Source organism: Dermacentor albipictus, unplaced genomic scaffold (assembly GCF_038994185.2).
Source record: "Dermacentor albipictus isolate Rhodes 1998 colony unplaced genomic scaffold, USDA_Dalb.pri_finalv2 scaffold_63, whole genome shotgun sequence".
NCBI lineage: Eukaryota > Metazoa > Arthropoda > Arachnida > Ixodida > Ixodidae > Dermacentor > Dermacentor albipictus.
The window spans coordinates 181,432-200,234 of NW_027225617.1; the positions used below are offsets into that span (position 1 = coordinate 181,432).

General features: G+C 46.6%; 1 protein-coding gene and 1 long non-coding RNA gene across 3 annotated transcripts in view; one reads left to right on the forward strand and one right to left on the reverse strand.

The window, feature by feature from the left end:
* Positions 1-18,803, forward strand: part of LOC139053063 (uncharacterized) — a 407,344-nt gene that overhangs the window by 80,729 nt on the left and 307,812 nt on the right. The gene's annotated exons all lie outside the window — the stretch shown is intronic.
* The window catches only part of LOC135921388 (uncharacterized), a 55,934-nt gene that overhangs the window by 15,908 nt on the left and 21,223 nt on the right, over positions 1-18,803 (reverse strand). For both annotated transcript variants that reach the window (XM_070530192.1, XM_070530193.1), the window contains exons 8-12: positions 17,250-17,939; positions 13,455-13,668; positions 11,259-11,412; positions 8,416-8,543; positions 3,936-4,083 (exon numbers count right to left, since the gene is read on the reverse strand). In XM_070530192.1, the coding sequence (XP_070386293.1) occupies positions 3,936-4,083; positions 8,416-8,543; positions 11,259-11,412; positions 13,455-13,668; positions 17,250-17,939 (1,334 nt within the window). The remainder of the gene's footprint in view (positions 1-3,935; positions 4,084-8,415; positions 8,544-11,258; positions 11,413-13,454; positions 13,669-17,249; positions 17,940-18,803) is intronic.

The following is an 18,803-nucleotide window of genomic DNA, read 5'->3' on the forward strand; positions in this document are numbered from 1 at the left end:
GCTCAACCATACTAATGAATTGAATCGGCGCGATGTAATGGTTTTCCACAAAAGTCATCCGAGAAGATACCTCACCTCCATACATATCCCCCTGCGACTATAAAAATTTGATTTGCTACCGTCGCAACAAAATAGCAACAAACTCACCTCGGACACGGCTTTTTCACCGTGCCGGCCACGCATGCTGTCGATTCTGCGCAGCCAGCGTGGCTAAAGACAAACGGAGCTAGCAACTTTCTTTCCTGTAGTACCTAGATGAAGAGAAATCTCACGGACCGAAAGTCCCCACAATTCTCTCTCGCAACCATTGCTCCTCGCGCATGCGCACAATGAGTGGAGATATCCACATATGATGTGCTCGTCAAGAAACCTCCTCCGTAGTGCCTAGGCAGAGTCATCTATACAAGGAGCAAAAGCCCCCAAATTTCCTCTCTCGCGCCTTCTCCTACTTGCGCCTGCGCTGAAACGGCTGGCGATCCCTCAATTTAACGTCTCGTCAACCGGCCGAGTATTTTCAAATGCTTGTAGGTACAGCGGGACGCGGCACTTGCGGAGACGACGGACGTTTGCGCGCATGCGCGAGTAAGAGCGGGTGTGAGAGAGGAAATGTGGGGCGTTTTCCTCCTTGAAAATACGACTCTGCCTAGGTACTACGGAGGAGTATCTTGGCGCTCGCGGTATGCGCTTGTCCCTAGGCGCGCCGGCAGAAGTCGTGGGGTGCGATAGTGCTGAACTTACCACCGCAAGTTGGCGGTTCGAGGCAATTGTATTTATTCGATCATGTTTTTACTAATGAAAACAACGTGTCATTATTTCACATTATTGGCGGCGCCTCCAGGACACCAAAGCGGCAACGGGGACACCAAAGCCAGAAGCCGTACTGGTCCGTGGGTTGGGGCTCGCAGAGGCCTGCGCGTGCCAGGGGAGTATAAGATCGGCGGTCCGGTATCGTGGACAGCCAATTTTTTATGCGAACACCCCCTGGCACGCTTCGGGCTCTGCGGCCCCAACCCATAAGCCACCCTGCTTCCAGCTTTGACCTCCCCCCCCTCCCCCCCCCCCCCCGCTACCGCTTGGGCGCCGCGAAAACACTGCGCCACCTGTTTTAATATAACCTCAGGTGCTCCCCTGAGGCGTGCGTTTGCCGGTTACTTGTGCCCTGCTGGAGCAGTGCTTGTAAAATTCCGATCTATCGCCGCGACGAAAAAAGCGACCCGAGACTTATACAACGCCAGTCAGAACATTGTCTCTTCAGACGCAGCGCTCACGTCCGCGTCCACTGACTCACTGCGCGGGCAGCCAGCGGCGGAGCGTATAAACCAAATTGACCGCACTCCGCAATGCCGGCATGTCTAGGGGACAAATGAATACAACGCCGCTAAGAAACCTCCTTTGTAGTGCGTAGGCCGAGTCATACATTCAAAGAGCAAAGGCCCCCAGATTTTCGCTCTCGCGCCCGCTCTTACTCGCGCCTGCGCAGAAACGTCGAGCTCTGTCAAAAGTGCCACGCCCCGCCGTACCTACTAGCAATTCTAAAAACGCCAACCTGCCATGTGTGGCACTCGCTTGAAAGTGAGCGCCTTACGCGGCAGATGTCGCCTATATCGCGTTCGGGCGACTCGGTCTGCAAGCTGCGCGAACGACGCGAAATCTGGCGGCAGGAGAATCCCGTCCGCCTAGAAGCCGGATTCGCCAGTGCGAACCTGACGGTGGAGCTGTCTTGCTTCCGGAAGTTCTTAGCGCGCTTCTCAACGAACGCCTCACTGTCCACCGTTCCACTGCGGCACATCACCCGCAGACAAAAGGTCTCGCAGAACACTTCAACCGGACTTTCGATGGCACGCTTTCTAATAATGTCGCCGGTTGTGACATACTTTGTGTACACTATTCCGACCGATTCCTTATCACTGTGCAAAGGTCACGTGGTCTTACGGTACTGAGGCCTTAGTATAACACCATCTTCATGTACACTAGGCGTGTCTTGTATTGAAATATAACATAGCAGCCATCATGGAGACATTTTTTTTCTCTTTTGAATAGTTCTCGCGTTTCGTTCTGTCCTACGGACTCCTCATACCTTCATAATATCTGTATCGCCATCGCAGCAATGCAGTGTACACATGGCGTTGCTCGTCTTACTGACTTGTGTTTCGCGTAACAATATGAGCCCGTCAGAAGCGGATCGAGTCTGCTGGTCAGGCTTTATTCGGCCGGTCAATCTCATCTAAACTCGATCGGGTTGCGTCGCCATAGCGTCGACACTATTTCGACCAATTCGTTATCACTGGGCAAAGGTCACGCTGTCTTAAGGTACTGAGGCCTTAGTCTAACACCATCTTCATGTGCACTAGGCGTGTCTTGCACTGAACAATAACACAGCAGCCATCATGGTCTTCTATTTTTTTTCTCTTTTGTATACTTCTCGCGTTTCTTTCGGCCCTGCGTACTCCTCATACTCTCATAATATCTGTCTCGTCATCGCACAAATGCAGTATACACATGGCGTTGTTCGTCTTACCGTCTCGTGTTTCGCGTAACAATATGAACCCGTCGTAAGTGGATTGAGTCTGCTGGTCAGCTGGAATCGGGTGGTCGATCTCATGTAAACGCAATCGGGATGTGTCGCAATAGCGTCGAATCAGACTGAGCCAGACCAACTGCACGGTGTAGGTTCACCGAACCCGACCCATTTGCTACGAGCATGGAAACTCAGACGAGTCGGATAAGCAAGCGATGCGATTTGAGCGGGTTCACTAACCCATGAGCGCAATTTCGCGCCGGCATCGGAATTGGTATCGGGACACGGCAAGTAGAAGGACCGTGCGGTGAAACGTCGTCCATCTGTTAAGGGGCGTGAACTTGAGCTGTTGGAAACGGCTGGTTCGCATCAAGAGCCTCATTAGGCCGGCGTCTGTAGCAGCGAAACTCCAGCTGAAATCCCATTGGCTGCCACGCCACGTGACGAGCACGACTCGATGGAGTTTCCATTAGCTGAGACGCCATGGCACGAACGCGCCTCAGTGGAGCGGAGCGCGGGAAAGCGGACACTTGCTGCCGCAGTAGCACACCAGGTGTTGTGAGAGGAGAGAGGACATTGCCGCGACGCCCAATTACTTGCAAGCTTGTGTTATCAGTGCGTTCCTTGGCAGCGCTAGTGCACGCCTGTATGCTAACTGCGCCTCGGTAAGGCCAAATTAAAACGTGCCATGCGTTTCAATGCGGTCGCTTGCCTGCGAGAAGTTCATTACTCCAAGGGCAGCTCAGCGGCGTTGAATTGGACATTAATCGTTTCGCATTCAAAACTAGTAAGAAATGCTTTGGTATCATGTTTTTTGACACGAGCCTCTCGCGTTATGTTCATGCAAATGTAGCAGTTCGAAACCTTTGTTTGTTATTTTATTGTTATTTTAGTGAAGTGCGCGTCTCAAGGGATATCCGTAGTGGAGCGCCATGTCATCATCATCATCATCATCATCATCAGCCTGGTTACGCCCACTGCTGGGCAAAGGTCTCTCCCATACTTCTCCAACTACCCCGGTCATATACTAATTGTGGCCATGTTGTCCCTGCAAACGTCTTAATGTCATCCGCCCACCTAACTTTCTGCTGCCCCCTGCTACGCTTCCCTTCCCTTGGGATCAAGTCCGTAACCCTTAATGACCATCGGTTATATTCCCTCCTCATTACATGTCCTGACCATGCCCGTTCTTTTTCTTGATTTCAACTAAGATGTCATTAACTCGCGTTTGTTCCCTCACCCAATCTGCTCTTTTCTTATACCTTAACGTTACACCTATCATTCTTCTTTCCATAGCTCGTTGCGTCGTCCTCAATTTGAGCAGAATCCTTTTCGTAAGCCTCCAGGTTCGTAATTCTCCAAGCGCCATGTGCCGAAGTGTTAATGCAAGAGCATTGAACCACGCAGGTTTACTCACGATATCGGGTGCCCGGTTGGCATGATAGGTAGCCGCCCCTTTCAGGTCGCTTCTTTGAAATACAGATGGAGGGTGGCTGTAGCACTCGCTCTCTCGCTCGATCCAGCCCACAGAGGAGTAGACGATGACCGTGTCCGCAACGTGGTGGCTGCAGTGAGTGATGCACGATGCCCCTCGTTCAGCAAACAGAGGCATACTAGCTTTGTTCGCTAGCAAAGCAGCTCGGGCACACACACACACACGCACACGCACACGCACACGCACACGCACACACACACACACACACACACACACACACACACACACACACACACACACACAAATATATATATATATATATATATATATATATATCGAAAATCCCGTGTGATGTCGGTCGCGGTTGAAGCTTGGGAAACCACTCTTGTCCTACCTTCCTCCTGGTTTTGTGACAAAATTCGCAAACATGGACACTCGCGCGTATACCTTAAAGATGTTCTGGAGCTTCTTTCACTACCCCGATCCCTTTCCCACCTCTGGGATTAGTCTTGGAGTTCGCAGTAGGACGGCGCCCCGGCAAAACATTCCACGAACGAATCTGCACCATGTCGCCGATGTCGCGCTCTCGCGACCGACTTCATTCCAGCTGAAGAGTGTCCGGAGGACTGCACTTAACGTAATTCAATTGGCTCCTTTTTTTTTGCTATTCTTGAAAGCGAGGCATCAGATTAGCGTGCCGGCCCTGAAAGCATCCCTGACCGAATCACGGAAGAAAATTCTTCTGGGGGATGCCTTGCGGGCCTTGATGGAAGCGCACCCAGTACGCTTAAAGGCTAGGATAAAGGCTCAGAGCGGTAGTTTCAATAAAATGCTTTGCGTTGCATTGCTTATATGTCGGGTGAATTTCGCATGTAGCATTTCCTGATATTTCTTTTATTCTCAGGGTAAATACTTGGCGTAAACCTTCCTACAGAACTTAAGGCGTATCCTATGCAATGTATACAGCCTCGTCCGTTATTGCATGGGTCAGTGTCATCATGTCAGAGCAGCTAACAGGGCTGTGAGATTGGTCAAGCACATGTAGAGGTCACCTTATACTGCAAGTATGCGATTGGCTTCACTGCAACCCTCTGTATAGTCGTTCCCTTGTTCTAAATTGCATTATACAAAACTGACATTCTCAAACAACTAAAGAGATGAATACTAATTTAGTCTTTTTTTTTCGAATGCTCTAAGATATGGCAGGCGATTTGTGCTACCTTGCAGAATCACAGCACAATCTCGAGCGAAGCAGTTTTCTTCGAGCTATTTTGAGAACTTCTGTAGAGTAATCACTATATTGCGGAATTTTAATAAGGTATCTGTATGCGACTATAGTTCTTATACAACTTCTCGCGAATTTTTTCGGCACTCATGAATTTCAGTCAGGCATGCGTCGAAGTGCATCATGATGCAACTTAATGCGCAGCTCCCAATTAACGAAAACACTTTTAAACTTTGCCTGCACGTAACCCACAGACTAACCATTATTCTCGCTTAATATACATTTTGTGGCACGCACTTCTGCATCCTCGACGCCGGTAAATGAGCGTAAAAGGGCCATATGCAACGCCAACGCTTACTTGCCCAAGAAATTGTTCCGAAAGGCTGTACTTGATCAACGTGCAAGTACCTTTGCTCACATGTGTGATACAGCTTTCGCGCCATTTTGGATAAATTTGATATCGGTAGGAATTAGAGTCCTGGCAGATAAAGAGGGCAAAATTAGACGATTTTTAAGACGCCCTTAAATCTCCAGAAAGCTCGCAAGCATAATTTAATGGACATAACGTGAGAAATCTACTTGCGATCACCTCTGCCTAAACGTTACCTATGGTCCATCGCTTACATTCACCAAACATGAACAAGCCGCACCAATTAGTTACTGAAGTGACCAGATAAACCTTGTACAACGCATGGAGGTACCGACGAATTGGTATAATAATGATTTGTAACGCGGCTAATTAGGGAAGAGTCGTTAAAACTGCGCTATACAAGAGGCTTGAAATGCTGCCCATTGCTTTTAAGTATGAACTTGCAGTGGCCCAGGGATTCCTCGGGAAACCAAAAGACAGCTGATAACGGACGTGTGACACTCGCTTTCGAGATGCTCTACCAAAGCTGAATTTCGACGGACGCTATGAAGTAGCGTTGAGGAACATGGCGGCACCCATGGCTCCCGCTTCAGAGGGAATTCTCTCGTGATGGCTGCGCTCTGACTCCCGTTGATTGTACATAGCTATTGAAACGAGCTTTCGCTTTCTTTAAACTAACCTGAAACGTTAGTTATGAGTGTGTAACGTATCCAATTACTGAGATCGACTTTGATTACTGCGTCCGTAGTACAAACGAGACGCGTGCGCATAGCAGCAACCGAGTGGTTGCTAATGGAGCGTCTTGGCTTGGATACGTTTGGCAGTAGGCACCATACGGCGCGCTGTTTTAGAACGTCTTCCGTGCGTTTGCGTTTCCCGTACTTCGAACTAAATGTCTTGAATGGGCGCGCACCCTAATGTCCCGCAAATGTGCTCACGTTTAACGTACGTCAGGTGCCAAACACTATTCTAAAACTCCCTCGTGAATATTTTACAAACGTCACATCTTATGCTAATGCATTTGAGCTCATGCACGAACCTTCCATATTGTTCTTTTCATGTTATTTAAGTTTGACTCCGTGATGTTTGTAGTTATATGGCAGGGCAGGGAGATAAGATTTGCGCAGGCATTTCCATTGTGATTTTATGCAGAAAGCACAATTCACGCATACAGATTGAAGTTTGCCTACACATTACCTATAGCATGCAGCTTAACCACTAGGCGCTAATTCGGCTCGTCGAAAATTTAATTGCACGAGATTCCTTCCACCTTCAAATCCACGTTGAGCTGCTAAGCACGAGGTCGCCGGATCGAATCCCCGCCACTGCGGCCGCGTTTCGATATGGGGCGAAAAACGAAAACACCCGTTAAAGAAGCCCAGGTGGTCGAAATTATTCCGGAGTGCCCCATTACGGCGCACCTCATAAGGTTTTGTCAGGTGAAACTTCAGATTTTTTTTAGCTTCAAAAACACAAACGTCTTGGTTTCGGAACTCATTACCATTTTTTTTTCTTTAGTACGCTTTGTCAGATTTACAAAATGCAGACTATATTTGAGATATCTCAACGGGAAAGTCCAACATGACAGCATCAAGTATTTTTTATTCACTGCATCCCCAAAGCATCCATCCAGCCACATGAAAATGATGTCTAACGTAAAATATTCTGAAAGTACAGCGAACCAAGACAACTGGGTAATATCGTGCTCAGTATGAGCGAGAACGCCCGACGGCCTTGTCACTTGCTGTTTGCACTGTTGCTGTTTGCAATGTTTGCACGCTAAGAGCAAACATTGAGCCGTCTGTTCTACCTCTCTTATTACTAAAACACCTAGCACATAATATTGAAATTTGCAGCGGAAATCCAATGTGATGTGGCTCACGTGGTAGGAGATACATTTTAGGTATAAATTTTGTCATCTGTGCCACTGTTTTGGTTATGTACCATGACGCGCGCAACTGCGAACGGAACAACCTATGGCGCTAATTTTGCTAATTAAAAAGCAGGAACCTTGCTTAAATCAGCTAGCACAGCGCAAAGAGAAACTACGAACCATGTTTGAGGCATGAAATAGGGGAAAGGCGGTGGTATACAAATTATTGGCTACGTTGTTATTTAGGCCAAGGTTGTGATGGTTTCGCGACACATGGCTCATAAAGTTCCATTTATTTTCTCTGAATCAGAAGTTCTGCCTTTCACAGTCATTTTATGGCTGCGAGAAGCTTTGTGGATGCAAAGCTTCTCGCAGATGCAAGTTTTAAGGGGCGTCACACTGCCCTGTAAAATTTGCATCTTCTACAAAAATTTGTTATTGACTTACACTTACACTGCAAAAATTATTGTTCATTGATCACTACACATTTGCTGCTTGAACGAAATAGAATGAGGTGCCTCGCATAATTCACTGAGAAGACCGCCAAAAGGTTTTTTATGCCGCATAATAAATTGGGAGAGCTGGACTGATTGTTTTAGAGCGCATTATTAGCACAAGCATTTCAAGCTTTCGATAGCAATTAGGGAGAGAGTGGTCCTCATTTCCTGCTAATATGAAATTTCTACCATTTTCGGTCCTCCCGAAGAAGCGGGTAAACTCAGTAAGCGTGTCATATACCGCCTCTAAAGACGCCGAAAATGAGGGCTTGGCAATTTTTATTTACCCTCTGGTTAACTGACACAATGTTCCTGTGCACTGCGCTTGAGCTTCCCCACATTTTCTCACAGTATAAACTTGGTGAGTGATTTGATATTTTTCTTATAATATTTAAAAAAAAAACATGGATATTAAGTTTTTAAAAGCTTCTAGTTTCATTAAGAGCTTTGCTGTAATACACGATGGGAAATGATATGTTCAGATATTCTATACTTACGTGACTGCATCGTTGAACATATCGCTGAGGACTCCCATCGCGTTACCACCGCGATAATTGAATATGCCGAGAGCAATTAATGTTTTCGAGTTGTAGACGTTTGTTGACACTTGCAGGGCCTTCAATTTCTGAAAAATCAAAATAAAATCCAAAGAAAGGACGAAATGATTGCGTGGGGCAGTGGTAAATCTAAAGAGCGAGAATGACATGGTAAGCATACAATTGGTAATGATCGTTTCTTTTGTAGGCGTGTCTGTTTCTACTGTTTGCGTTTTTGGTTGACATAAAGATATCAGTGCCATTTGATCACGAGGTGCCATGTTCGAGCGTGAGTTTAGGGTCGGGGAGGAGGGCAGGTGGACACGCATCTCCTCTAGCCCGGCCGTGGCTGTGCATGCATGCATACGTAGTTGTGCGCTTATGCTGCCCGTGAGCGTAATCTGTGGTGGGTGCAAACGTCGAGCGAGCGGAGATGGCTGATGGCTGCATGTGCACTGTGAAACCATGCGCCTTGGGCTGCTTGTCGCGTAATCTCACATTTCGGAGACGTGCTGAAGCGAGAGGCAGCGGAAGCGTTTGCTTCTTTCTGTTTGCGCTCATCCCGCCAGTGTCGACACAGCGTGCGTTCGCGGTCATGGAGTGAGTTCGCCTGTGCCGGCGTGAAAACATGTTTGTTAATTTGAATGTTAAACGAAATGTTTGCTCCAGTACATGCGGTTGAAAAAGCAACCTATTCTTTGCATAGTTGCCTAATACATTACTATAGTCATCAATGCTTCGCTTCCGTGCGGATTGGTGATCCCTTGTTCTTTTTTTTAGCTACACTAGGACACTTAGCTTTCTTCAGGAAGCTAGTTGAAATGTCAGATTACCTGACACCACGCAACCTTGCACGCTGTCTACAAACAACAGTTACTAAATGGCTAACACGAGTCCAAAATTCTACATTCGTCTTTTGGTTTTAGGGTTGCTGTATTGTTTGTTTTGTGGTTTGCGAATATTTGGATATGCCATAAGTAGTAAGGTTAGAGCTCTTTAACGATCGTATCTTAAAACGAACCCTTGATGATACTGACAGATTTGGCGGTCTCTTCAAGTTCTCAACGGTAGCCTAAGGTATATGCATACGTCCACAGCTTTCAGGTAAAACTCTTCTTTTTTGTGTGTGTGTGTGGTGGTGGTTAAACTTTCATTTCGAAAGGTATACTGAAGGAGCGCAGAACGCATTTATCACCTGTTTAAGCCGCATCCTCATATCGTATGGGAAGTGAATATCGGGAGTGCTGTTTTCGTCTTTTTCTTATTTTCGGACTTGCTTTAATCCGGCAGCTACACTACGTGCCATTCATTTTCTTGGTTGTCTGTTTACGTAACCTACGCCGTGCTTCATTCGCGATCGTTGACTTCTCTCGCTCGGCTTCATTACGCACACTGTTAACAACAACAACAACAACAACAACAACAACAACAACAACAACAACAACAACAACAACAACAACAACAACAACAACAACAACAACAACAACAACAACAACAACAACAACAACAACAACAACAACAACAACAACAACAACAACAACAACAACAACAACAACAACAACAACAACAACAACAACAACAACAACAACAACAACAACAACAACAACAACAACAACAACAACAACAACAACAACAACAACAACAACAACAACAACAACAACAACAACAACAACAACAACAACAACAACAACAACAACAACAACAACAACAACAACAACAACAACAACAACAACAACAACAACAACAACAACAACAACAACAACAACAACAACAACAACAACAACAACAACAACAACAACAACAACAACAACAACAACAACAACAACAACAACGATGCTCCCTATTGCGAAACTCTACTCTATACGTGTTCTCATTTGTGTCAATACTTTGTATTATGATTATATAGGTACGCGGTTTATCATAACAAGAAAACGCTGCCAGTAGCACGCATTGTTTCCAAACTGACGAAGCACGGTACTCTGGCGCCATATCGTAGCCATCGTTGCCGAACAGCCCGTCTTGCGCGGCACTGTGCTTTTCTTGTCACGGTTTCGTTCCACAAACGAAGGGAGCGGGCCCTCGGTCGCGGCGGAATTGTGCCGCCGGTGACAGCGGCGACACCACCCAAGGGAGCGTCGCATCCAGCCTTCCTCGCAGCCGCTCGCCATCGCACCTTTCAGGGGCGGCGATACTAGTCACACGCACTGGCATACCGTAGTCCGACATGAGCAGCTGACGCCTCGGGCGATCGAAGCACTCCCCACCTCAAGACACCGTGGTTACGCAATAACGCGACTGCTAGTGATACTGGTCAAGTGGAGGTAGCGCACAGTGAACTGTTTGCTTGTCCACGTGACACGAAATCGCACTTACTGGCTCTCATACCGTGGAAAACTGGTCAGTGAAACAGCAAAGGCCTAAAATTTACGGTTTCTCGAAGTACGAAAGTTCAGAAACGTGTTACAATCGTGGAATATAGTTTTTTCTTTAAATTTGTGTGTCGAAGCCGGGTGCTCGTTACAAACGAGGGTGCGTAAGACCAGAGTGTTAGTTGCACCAAACACTCCAAAGGGTGATGTTCCTGCGGGAACATTCACACTTATAGGTATTATGTAGCCATCCACTGCACGTCTCTTTTTTTCTGTCCGTGAAGCCGACTTGATTAATCGGCATGGCTTGTTAACCAGAATTCTCATCCGACCAACGCCTGTCAAAACGCTTATTTTAGGGAACAGAGCAACCGCACCGACAAAAAGCATTTGAATGCGATGTGACACGCGGACCAGGAGTAACGATGCACTTACTGCAAGAAGCACTTTCGCCTTGTCGTATAGACCCTTTACTTTCGTTGATGTGTGCAACACGTTCAACACGCCGTAGTGCTTGATGTTGTTGTTCCTCGAATGACGTTGCAGGTTCTGTTCGGTCGTGGCGTTCATACTATTCGGGGCTGAGTACCTGAGAACGAATGAACGTAGTGAAATGTTATACACTTTTCGTGGAGCGTTTTGCAGAAATACTAAAACATAGCAGTGGTTTCCACGGCGGAATTTAACAATAATTGTGTCCACTTTAGACGCCTGAGTAGGTTCGGTAGGCGCAGCCTTTTTTGCGAACCCTTCCGAACTTTCTTCACTGTGTCTGTTGGCTGGGTGCTGCTGCTGCTGTCTTGTCAAATGGCTTACACTCAAAGTTGCCAACCTCCAAAGCAAATTTCTCGCTAATTCGGATAGAAAAAGTTGCAAATATTTTTCCAGATATAAGTAAAATGCGGCTGTTTAATGGGTTCTCTGTAGGATAAGCTGAGTTCGTGCTGTGCATATACTTTGCAGATTTTCGTTTTAATACTTATTTATGTATTCGTTTGAAAGGATTTGTTCAAGTCAATGTGCTTAAGCGAAAATGATGTAACCAGTGCTAGTTGCACTGCTGGCAACGGCAATTTATTCGCGCACAGCCTCGACATTGTCAAACGTAGGAGCAATATTATTCAAATGGTAAAACACATGGATACATCAAGGAAAAACGAACGTTCCCACCCGTGTATCGCGTAAGATGTTGCTAAAAAATGTTTCAATGGTTGATAGATTGTTCATCCAAGTTGTACATGTCTTTTCGCATGAGATCCATGAGCCGTTGTTGCATAGAAATTCGTAACCGTGTGCTCCTAACAAATCTTGCTTGGCATCAAGGGTCGCCTGCAAGGTTGCTGCTTCCAGTTTGTTCTTTCTCCTTGCCTTGACAAGGTTAGTTTGAGATGAAGCTCTCTGCACGGTAACGCTGCAATGAGGGGGCACAAGAGTTTTCTCAAGAAGTCACTGATCGTTGGAAACATAGGGACACGTCACCTAGAGTGGTTTGTGGCACGCACTTCCGAAAACGTTCCACACTCACTTCTGCAGCCAAACCTAGGTCTGTGTTTTTGAGGATGCCTCAATTAGTTGTCGAGCTTGTTGATGTTCTCTGCCGTAAACAATCAGGGGAACGAAGAAGCAAGAGGAGCAATCGAAGCAACACGTATCTACCACAGAGCGGGGATCGACTGCCTGCAGCCGCGTCATCTATGAATTGACTAGCGGAAATTTTTTGATTATTTGACTTCGACTTCAATATAAAATTCCAAACATTTCAGGCGGAAGTTGTGCACAGCTGTAGGGTCTGCGTTAAGTGCTTTAGATAACTTTGACGTTACCATGCAACCAAAGTAGACTTCCTCGAGTGGGACGAAGTTGGTTCGGTCTTTGTAACGCAATCGATCGAGCAGCGTGTCGAGCAGGTATCGGCGCTGCGATATGCTTCAACAATTGTTTTAAAGACATTAGAAGTGCGGCCACTCAGCATGTGGAGTCTCGCTCTTTCCGCCTGCATTTCCTTGTTCAGCGTTGTGAAGAGTGGGTGAACTTACTGGAGTGAATACAGGTATACAACTTGGTCGTCGGGTCTTTCAATTTGCCAACTATAGAATCCACGGCTAAGAGTCGGTCCGACTCTTTTGCCATGGTCGCATGACCATGACCTTCCATGCCTTCGTCCAGCGACCATGGCCATGGTCGCTGGATCAAGCCATGGACTCCTAGGCCATGGATGTCCTGCGGACCGGTCGGTCGCCCGGTGAAAAAGCCCATGTGGTGAATCCGAAGCCATGCACCATGGCGTCATCATTTCACCTCTTGCTCTCTCTTACGAAAACGCCTATTTAAATTTTAATGCTTTTGCGTGAAGTTTTTCTTCCCTTCAGAAATTCTCTTAGGAGGCGATTGAACTTTTCCGGTAGCTTCTCTAGTGGCTAGAAAGAGAAGCCTTATCAATGAGTTGGCAGTGATAAAGGTTTCGTCGAAACCTGCACGCAGGCTAAAGCCGCTAAACTACCGTTGCGTACAGCACGCCTCAAATTGGATATTTCTCGGCGCCAGGTGTTTCCCGTTTTCCAATTCACAAAATTCAGCATTATCAGGTGCACTGCTTTGTTTGACATAATGAGATAACTAAAAATTACTAACCGGATATCGAATCCAATGCCACCGGAAGTCTTTGTCAGGTTCTTCATTACCAGCTGGAACATTGCCCAGCTTTCTTTGGTTTCGATGCCGTGCAAGATGCCGTGAACCACCGCGACGTTGGTGTAGTAGATGTAGTCGCACAGCCCGTCAATCGGGATCATTTCGGGGAAGATGGCCTTTCCCCCCACCGTGCAGACGAGCTCGTCTACAGAGACTGCAAACAGGGCGTGAGAAGAAGAAGGGGTTCGGGCGGCAAAGAGAAGTGCGTAAGCTGCTTCATCCGAATGTCTCCATCGGTGTAGGTGTAGTTAAAAAAGTTTAAATGCTGAGACACCGGTGGAACCCCTCAATGCAGATTGTTACTTAGAACGAAATTTGCTTCCTCGTTTCCCGGTGTCCGTTTGATATTCAAGAATATTGCCGTGACATCCTAAGCTCTATTTTCACAGCGTTTCGTGGAGCATATTGAAAAGTGTCAAGCAACCAGGAAGTACCTTGTGCATATTATGTATAAGTAACCCTTTTTGTTGCGAGTAATTCTGCAATACTAAACATGATTCACTGTTCTTTGTGCACAAACTATTAATTATAACCCTAGGATTTACTTTGTGAATATTGGGTATAAGCGACCCTTTCCTTTTGCCACTAATTGTGCAATACTAAATGTGATTCACTGTTATTTGTGTATAAACTATTAACTATATCCTACCCCCTACATTATTCGACTCGCCCTCCCGCTCATAATACGTAAGAGTAATAAATTGCAGAAACGGTGATAATCAAGAGCATCTTTCAGTTTTAAAGCTCTGTACTGCAAGTGAAGCGGTTTGCGTCTCGTACGATCAATGGTGCTGTGTGGCAAGACCGAAACTGATGCGTGCAGCTTCGCAGAAACACATGTTTAGTCTGTTTTCAAATGGAGGACGAACCAACTGTGGCCACCCAGCGAATGTTAGAAGGATAGCAGAAACACTTGGTTTGGCGAAGTCGTCCGTTCGTCGGATTTTGACTAGAATTTTTAAAGTGAGAGACGTTTGTGCCGAAACTGCTGACACCTGAGCAAAATGCGCGGGGAAAATAATGCTGTGTGAAGCGAAAACATTAGACGGCAGGCATGAATTCTTGCAAATGGTCGTCCTGGGCAAGTAAACTTCCATTTACGAATGTAACATCGAATTGAAGCCGCAGAGCAAGGACTGGAAAAATAAAAATGAGCGATAGCCGATAAAAGGTAAATATCTTCATCATCATCATCATCATCATCAGCAGCAGCAGCAGCAGCAGCAGCCTGGTTACGCCCACTGCAGGGCAAAGGCCTCTCCCATACTTCTCCAACAACCCCGGTCATGTACTAATTGTGGCCACGTAGTCCCTGCAAACTTAATGTCATCCGCCGACCTAAGTTTCTGCCGCCCCCTGCTACGCTTCGCTTCACTTGGAATCCAGTGCGTAACCCTTAATGACCATCGGTTATCTTCCCTCCTCATTACACGTCCTGCCCATGCCCATTTCTTCATTTCAACTAAGATGTCATTAACTCGCGTTTGTTCCCTCACCCAATCTGCTCTATTCTTATCCCTTAACGTTACGCCCATCATTCTTTTTTCCATAGCTCGTTGCGTCGTCCTCAATTTAAGTAGAACCCTTTTCGTAAGCCTCCAGGTTTCTGCCCCATATGTGAGTACTGGTAACACACAGCTGTTATACACTTTCCTTTTGAGGGATAGTGGCAACCTGCTGTTCGTGAACTGAGAATGCCTGCCAAATGCACCCCAACCCATTCTTATTCTTCCTATATTCTTCCTATTATTTCCGTTACCTGACCCAGATCCGCCGTCACTACCTGCCCTAAGTAGATGTATTCCCTTACCACTTCCAATGCCTCGCTACCTATCGTAATTGCTGTTCTCTTCCGAGACTGTTGAACCTTACTTTAGTTTTCTGCAGATTAATTTTTAAACCCACCCTTCTGCTTTTCCTCTCCAGATCAGCGAGCATGCATTGCAATTGATCCCCTGAGTTACTAAGCAAGGCAACATCAGCGAATCGTAAATTATTAGGGTATTCTTCATTACCTTTTATCCCCAATTCTTCCCAATCCAGGTCTCTGAATACTTCCTGTAAACACGCTGTGAATAGCACTGGAGAAATCGTGTCTCCCTGCCTGACGCCGTTCTATATTGGGATTTTGTTGCTTTCTTTATGTAGGACTACAGTGGCTGTGGAGCCGCTGTAGATATCTTTCAGTATTTTTACATACGGCTCGTCTACATCCTGATTCCGTAATGTCTCCCTGACTGCTGAATTTTCGTCTGAATCAAACGCTTTATCGTAATCAATGAAAGCTATATATATGATTTGGCTATATTCCGCACATTTCTCTATCACCTGATTGATATTGTGTTCACTCATAGTGACAAGGCCTTTAGCCTAAGAATCAGTCGTGTTGAAAGTGTGTATACGGTCTGTTGTTGAGTAGCTTTACGAAACCCTGCCTGGTCCTCTGGTTGACAGAAGTCTAAGGTGTTGCTGTTTCTATTTGCGATTACCTCAGTAAATAATTTGTAGACAGTGGACAGTAAGCTGATCGTTCCATAATTTTTCAAGTCTCTGGTGTCTCCTTTCTTATGGATTATCTTGGCGTTCTTCCAAAATTGCGTTACGCTCGAGGTCACAAGGCATTTCGTATACTGGGTGGCCAGTTTTTCTAGAACAATCTGCCCACCATCCATCAACAAATATGCTGTTACCTGATCCTCCCAGGTGCCTTCCCTCTTTGCATAGCTCCCAAGGCTTTCTTTACTTCTTCCAGCGTTACTTGTGGGATGTCAAATTCCGCAAGACTATTCCCTCTTCCATTACCGCCGTGGGTGCCATTGGCAAAGTGCAAATCTGTATAGAACTCCTCGGCCACTTGAGCTATCTCATCCATATTAGATCCATATTAGCAATGATATTGCCGGCATTGTCTTTTAACGTGCACTTCTGATTCTTGCCAATTCCTAGTTTTTCTTCACTGCTTTTAGGCTTCCTCCGTTCCTGAGAGCATCTTCAATTCTATCCATATTATACTTCCTTACGTAAGCCGCCTTACGCTTGTTGATTAGCTGAAAAGTTCTGCCAGGTCTATTCTAGCTGTAGGATTAGTGGCTTTCATATATTGGCGTTTCTCAATTAGATCTTTCGTCTCCTGTGATGGCTTACCGGTATACTGGACATAGTGCCGTCTGAAGAAGTGGGCCGATCCCGAAGGTTGTGGCGTGCAAATTATGTGGGCCGCTCCTGTGGGTATGTACTGTCTAAAAATGGTCCCCCGTTCCGAAGGTAATGAAGCTTGAATATGTGCGCTTTTAGCGTTGTTTACGTGCAATTTAATGATGTTGGAAGGTCCCGAAGATTTCGTAGTGGAAAAAATTTAAGCAGACATACGATCCTTCTACTTTTTTCAAAAGAGGCCTAACGTGAAACAGTGCCGTGCACAGTGACACCGCCCCTTCCTCACCCCTAACTCCCCAAGGAAGATATCTTGTATCTACGTCATTTCAATGTTGAACAGCCCGTTAAATATGCTTTTTTCATTTCATAGCTGTGTAGCCGCTTTCAGCGTTCATCCGTACTTTTGGCTAACATGAGCCTAGTAGTAGCAATATATATTTAAACGGGAGTCTTCTCGTGAACGCTTACGCCATGTTAAAAGCATTTAAGCTCGTGCAGGTAAGAAGACTCCCTAGACTGGTGCCGAATGGAGCACCGGACTGCGTAAAAGTGGTTAAAGTTTGCAATACCAGCTCTTACATGCTTTCGTTGTTGTGGTAGGAGTTGTCGTGGGCCGTGGAGTAGGCCTTGGAGTAGGCCTTGGAGTAGGCCTTGGAGTAGGCCTTGGAGTAGGCCTTGGAGTAGGCGTCGGAGTAGGCATCGGAGTAGGCCTTGGAGTAGGCCTTGGAGTGGGCATCGGAGTGGGCATCGGAGTGGGCATCGGAGTGGGCATCGGAGTGGGCTTCGGAGTGGGCATCGGAGTGGGCATCGGAGTGGGCATCGGAGTGGGCATCGGAGTGGGCCTCGGAGTGGGCATCGGAGTGGGCCTCGGAGTGGGCATCGGAGTGGGCCTCGGAGTGGGCCTCGGAGTCGGCCTCGGAGTCGGCCTCGGAGTCGGCCTCGGAGTCGGCCTCGGGGTGGGCATTGGGGTGGGCATTGGTGTGGGCATTGATGTGGGGATCGGTGTGGGCCTCGGAGTGGGCCTCGGAGTGGGTCTCGGAGTGGGTCTCGGAGTGGGCCTTGGAGTGGACTTTGGTGTCGGCGGTAGAAAGGGAGGTGGTGTCGGTGGCTGAATGGGAGGTGGTGCCACTCGTGGTACGGGAGCCGGCGTAGGTGTTCGAGTAGGCATTGGTGTTGGGGTTGGAGTAGGCCTGAGTACTGCAGGTGGGCCAATAACTGGTGGGGCTCCAGTTGTTTGCGCAGGTATTCTTCGACCAGCAGGTGTTGTTCCTGAAGAAATTACCTTTTATTCGAAACTTTTCGGTCAGCAAAGAAGAGAGGAATTACACGGTCTTAGGTACATTAGGGTTAAATTTCACAATTTGCAACGTGTGACCATAGAGCGAGTTAGTTAGAGGTAATCAGCAATTTTAGGGAGGCACCTGGGGATATGGGGATTTTTCTCGCGAGCAACAACTGCTGCTTTAGATAATCTACCTGAACTGACCGAGTTGCAGTACTTAACACAGGTGGCAAGATATAACTCAGTAATTTGGAAATAAAGACATGTGGTATATGCAGTATGTCACCACTATCTTGCCCTGAGTTTAAAAAGAAAGGAAAGCTTTTCATAACGATGAAAATACCTGCATTGTTAATGTGTTCTTCGATAGTATTATTACATTTACGGCAAACATCATAATAGGTTTTGGTGTTTGAACGCCTTCGAAATAACCAATTTGAATTGCTTTCGACACGCTCTGTTGAGCGGCTCTTCTGTCCGCGCTTTAAAAAGAAGCCTACGAAATAATAAATTGTATTACGTTACAAAACGTGGGCGCGCAGTGACGACAATGCTATTTAATCTGAGTACGAAAGTAAAAATAGAGTACGTAAGTAAACATGCTGCTCTAGAGCGTCACTTTCACATCGCATCGCGTTTGGGATTGTTTTAAATTACGTGGCGTGCGCTGATTACTCATTGTCGAAAAATAACACGCATGCATGAACATGATCACGGCAAAGCGATAACAAGCGTGAAGGAGCAAACAAGTGAACTAGAGCGATTTTATACTGCGTACCATTCCTTGCCTAATTCTTGGCACTTTTGCGGCAGGTACCTGGTTGCTAGTTAGCTTCTTGCCTTGCCTTGAT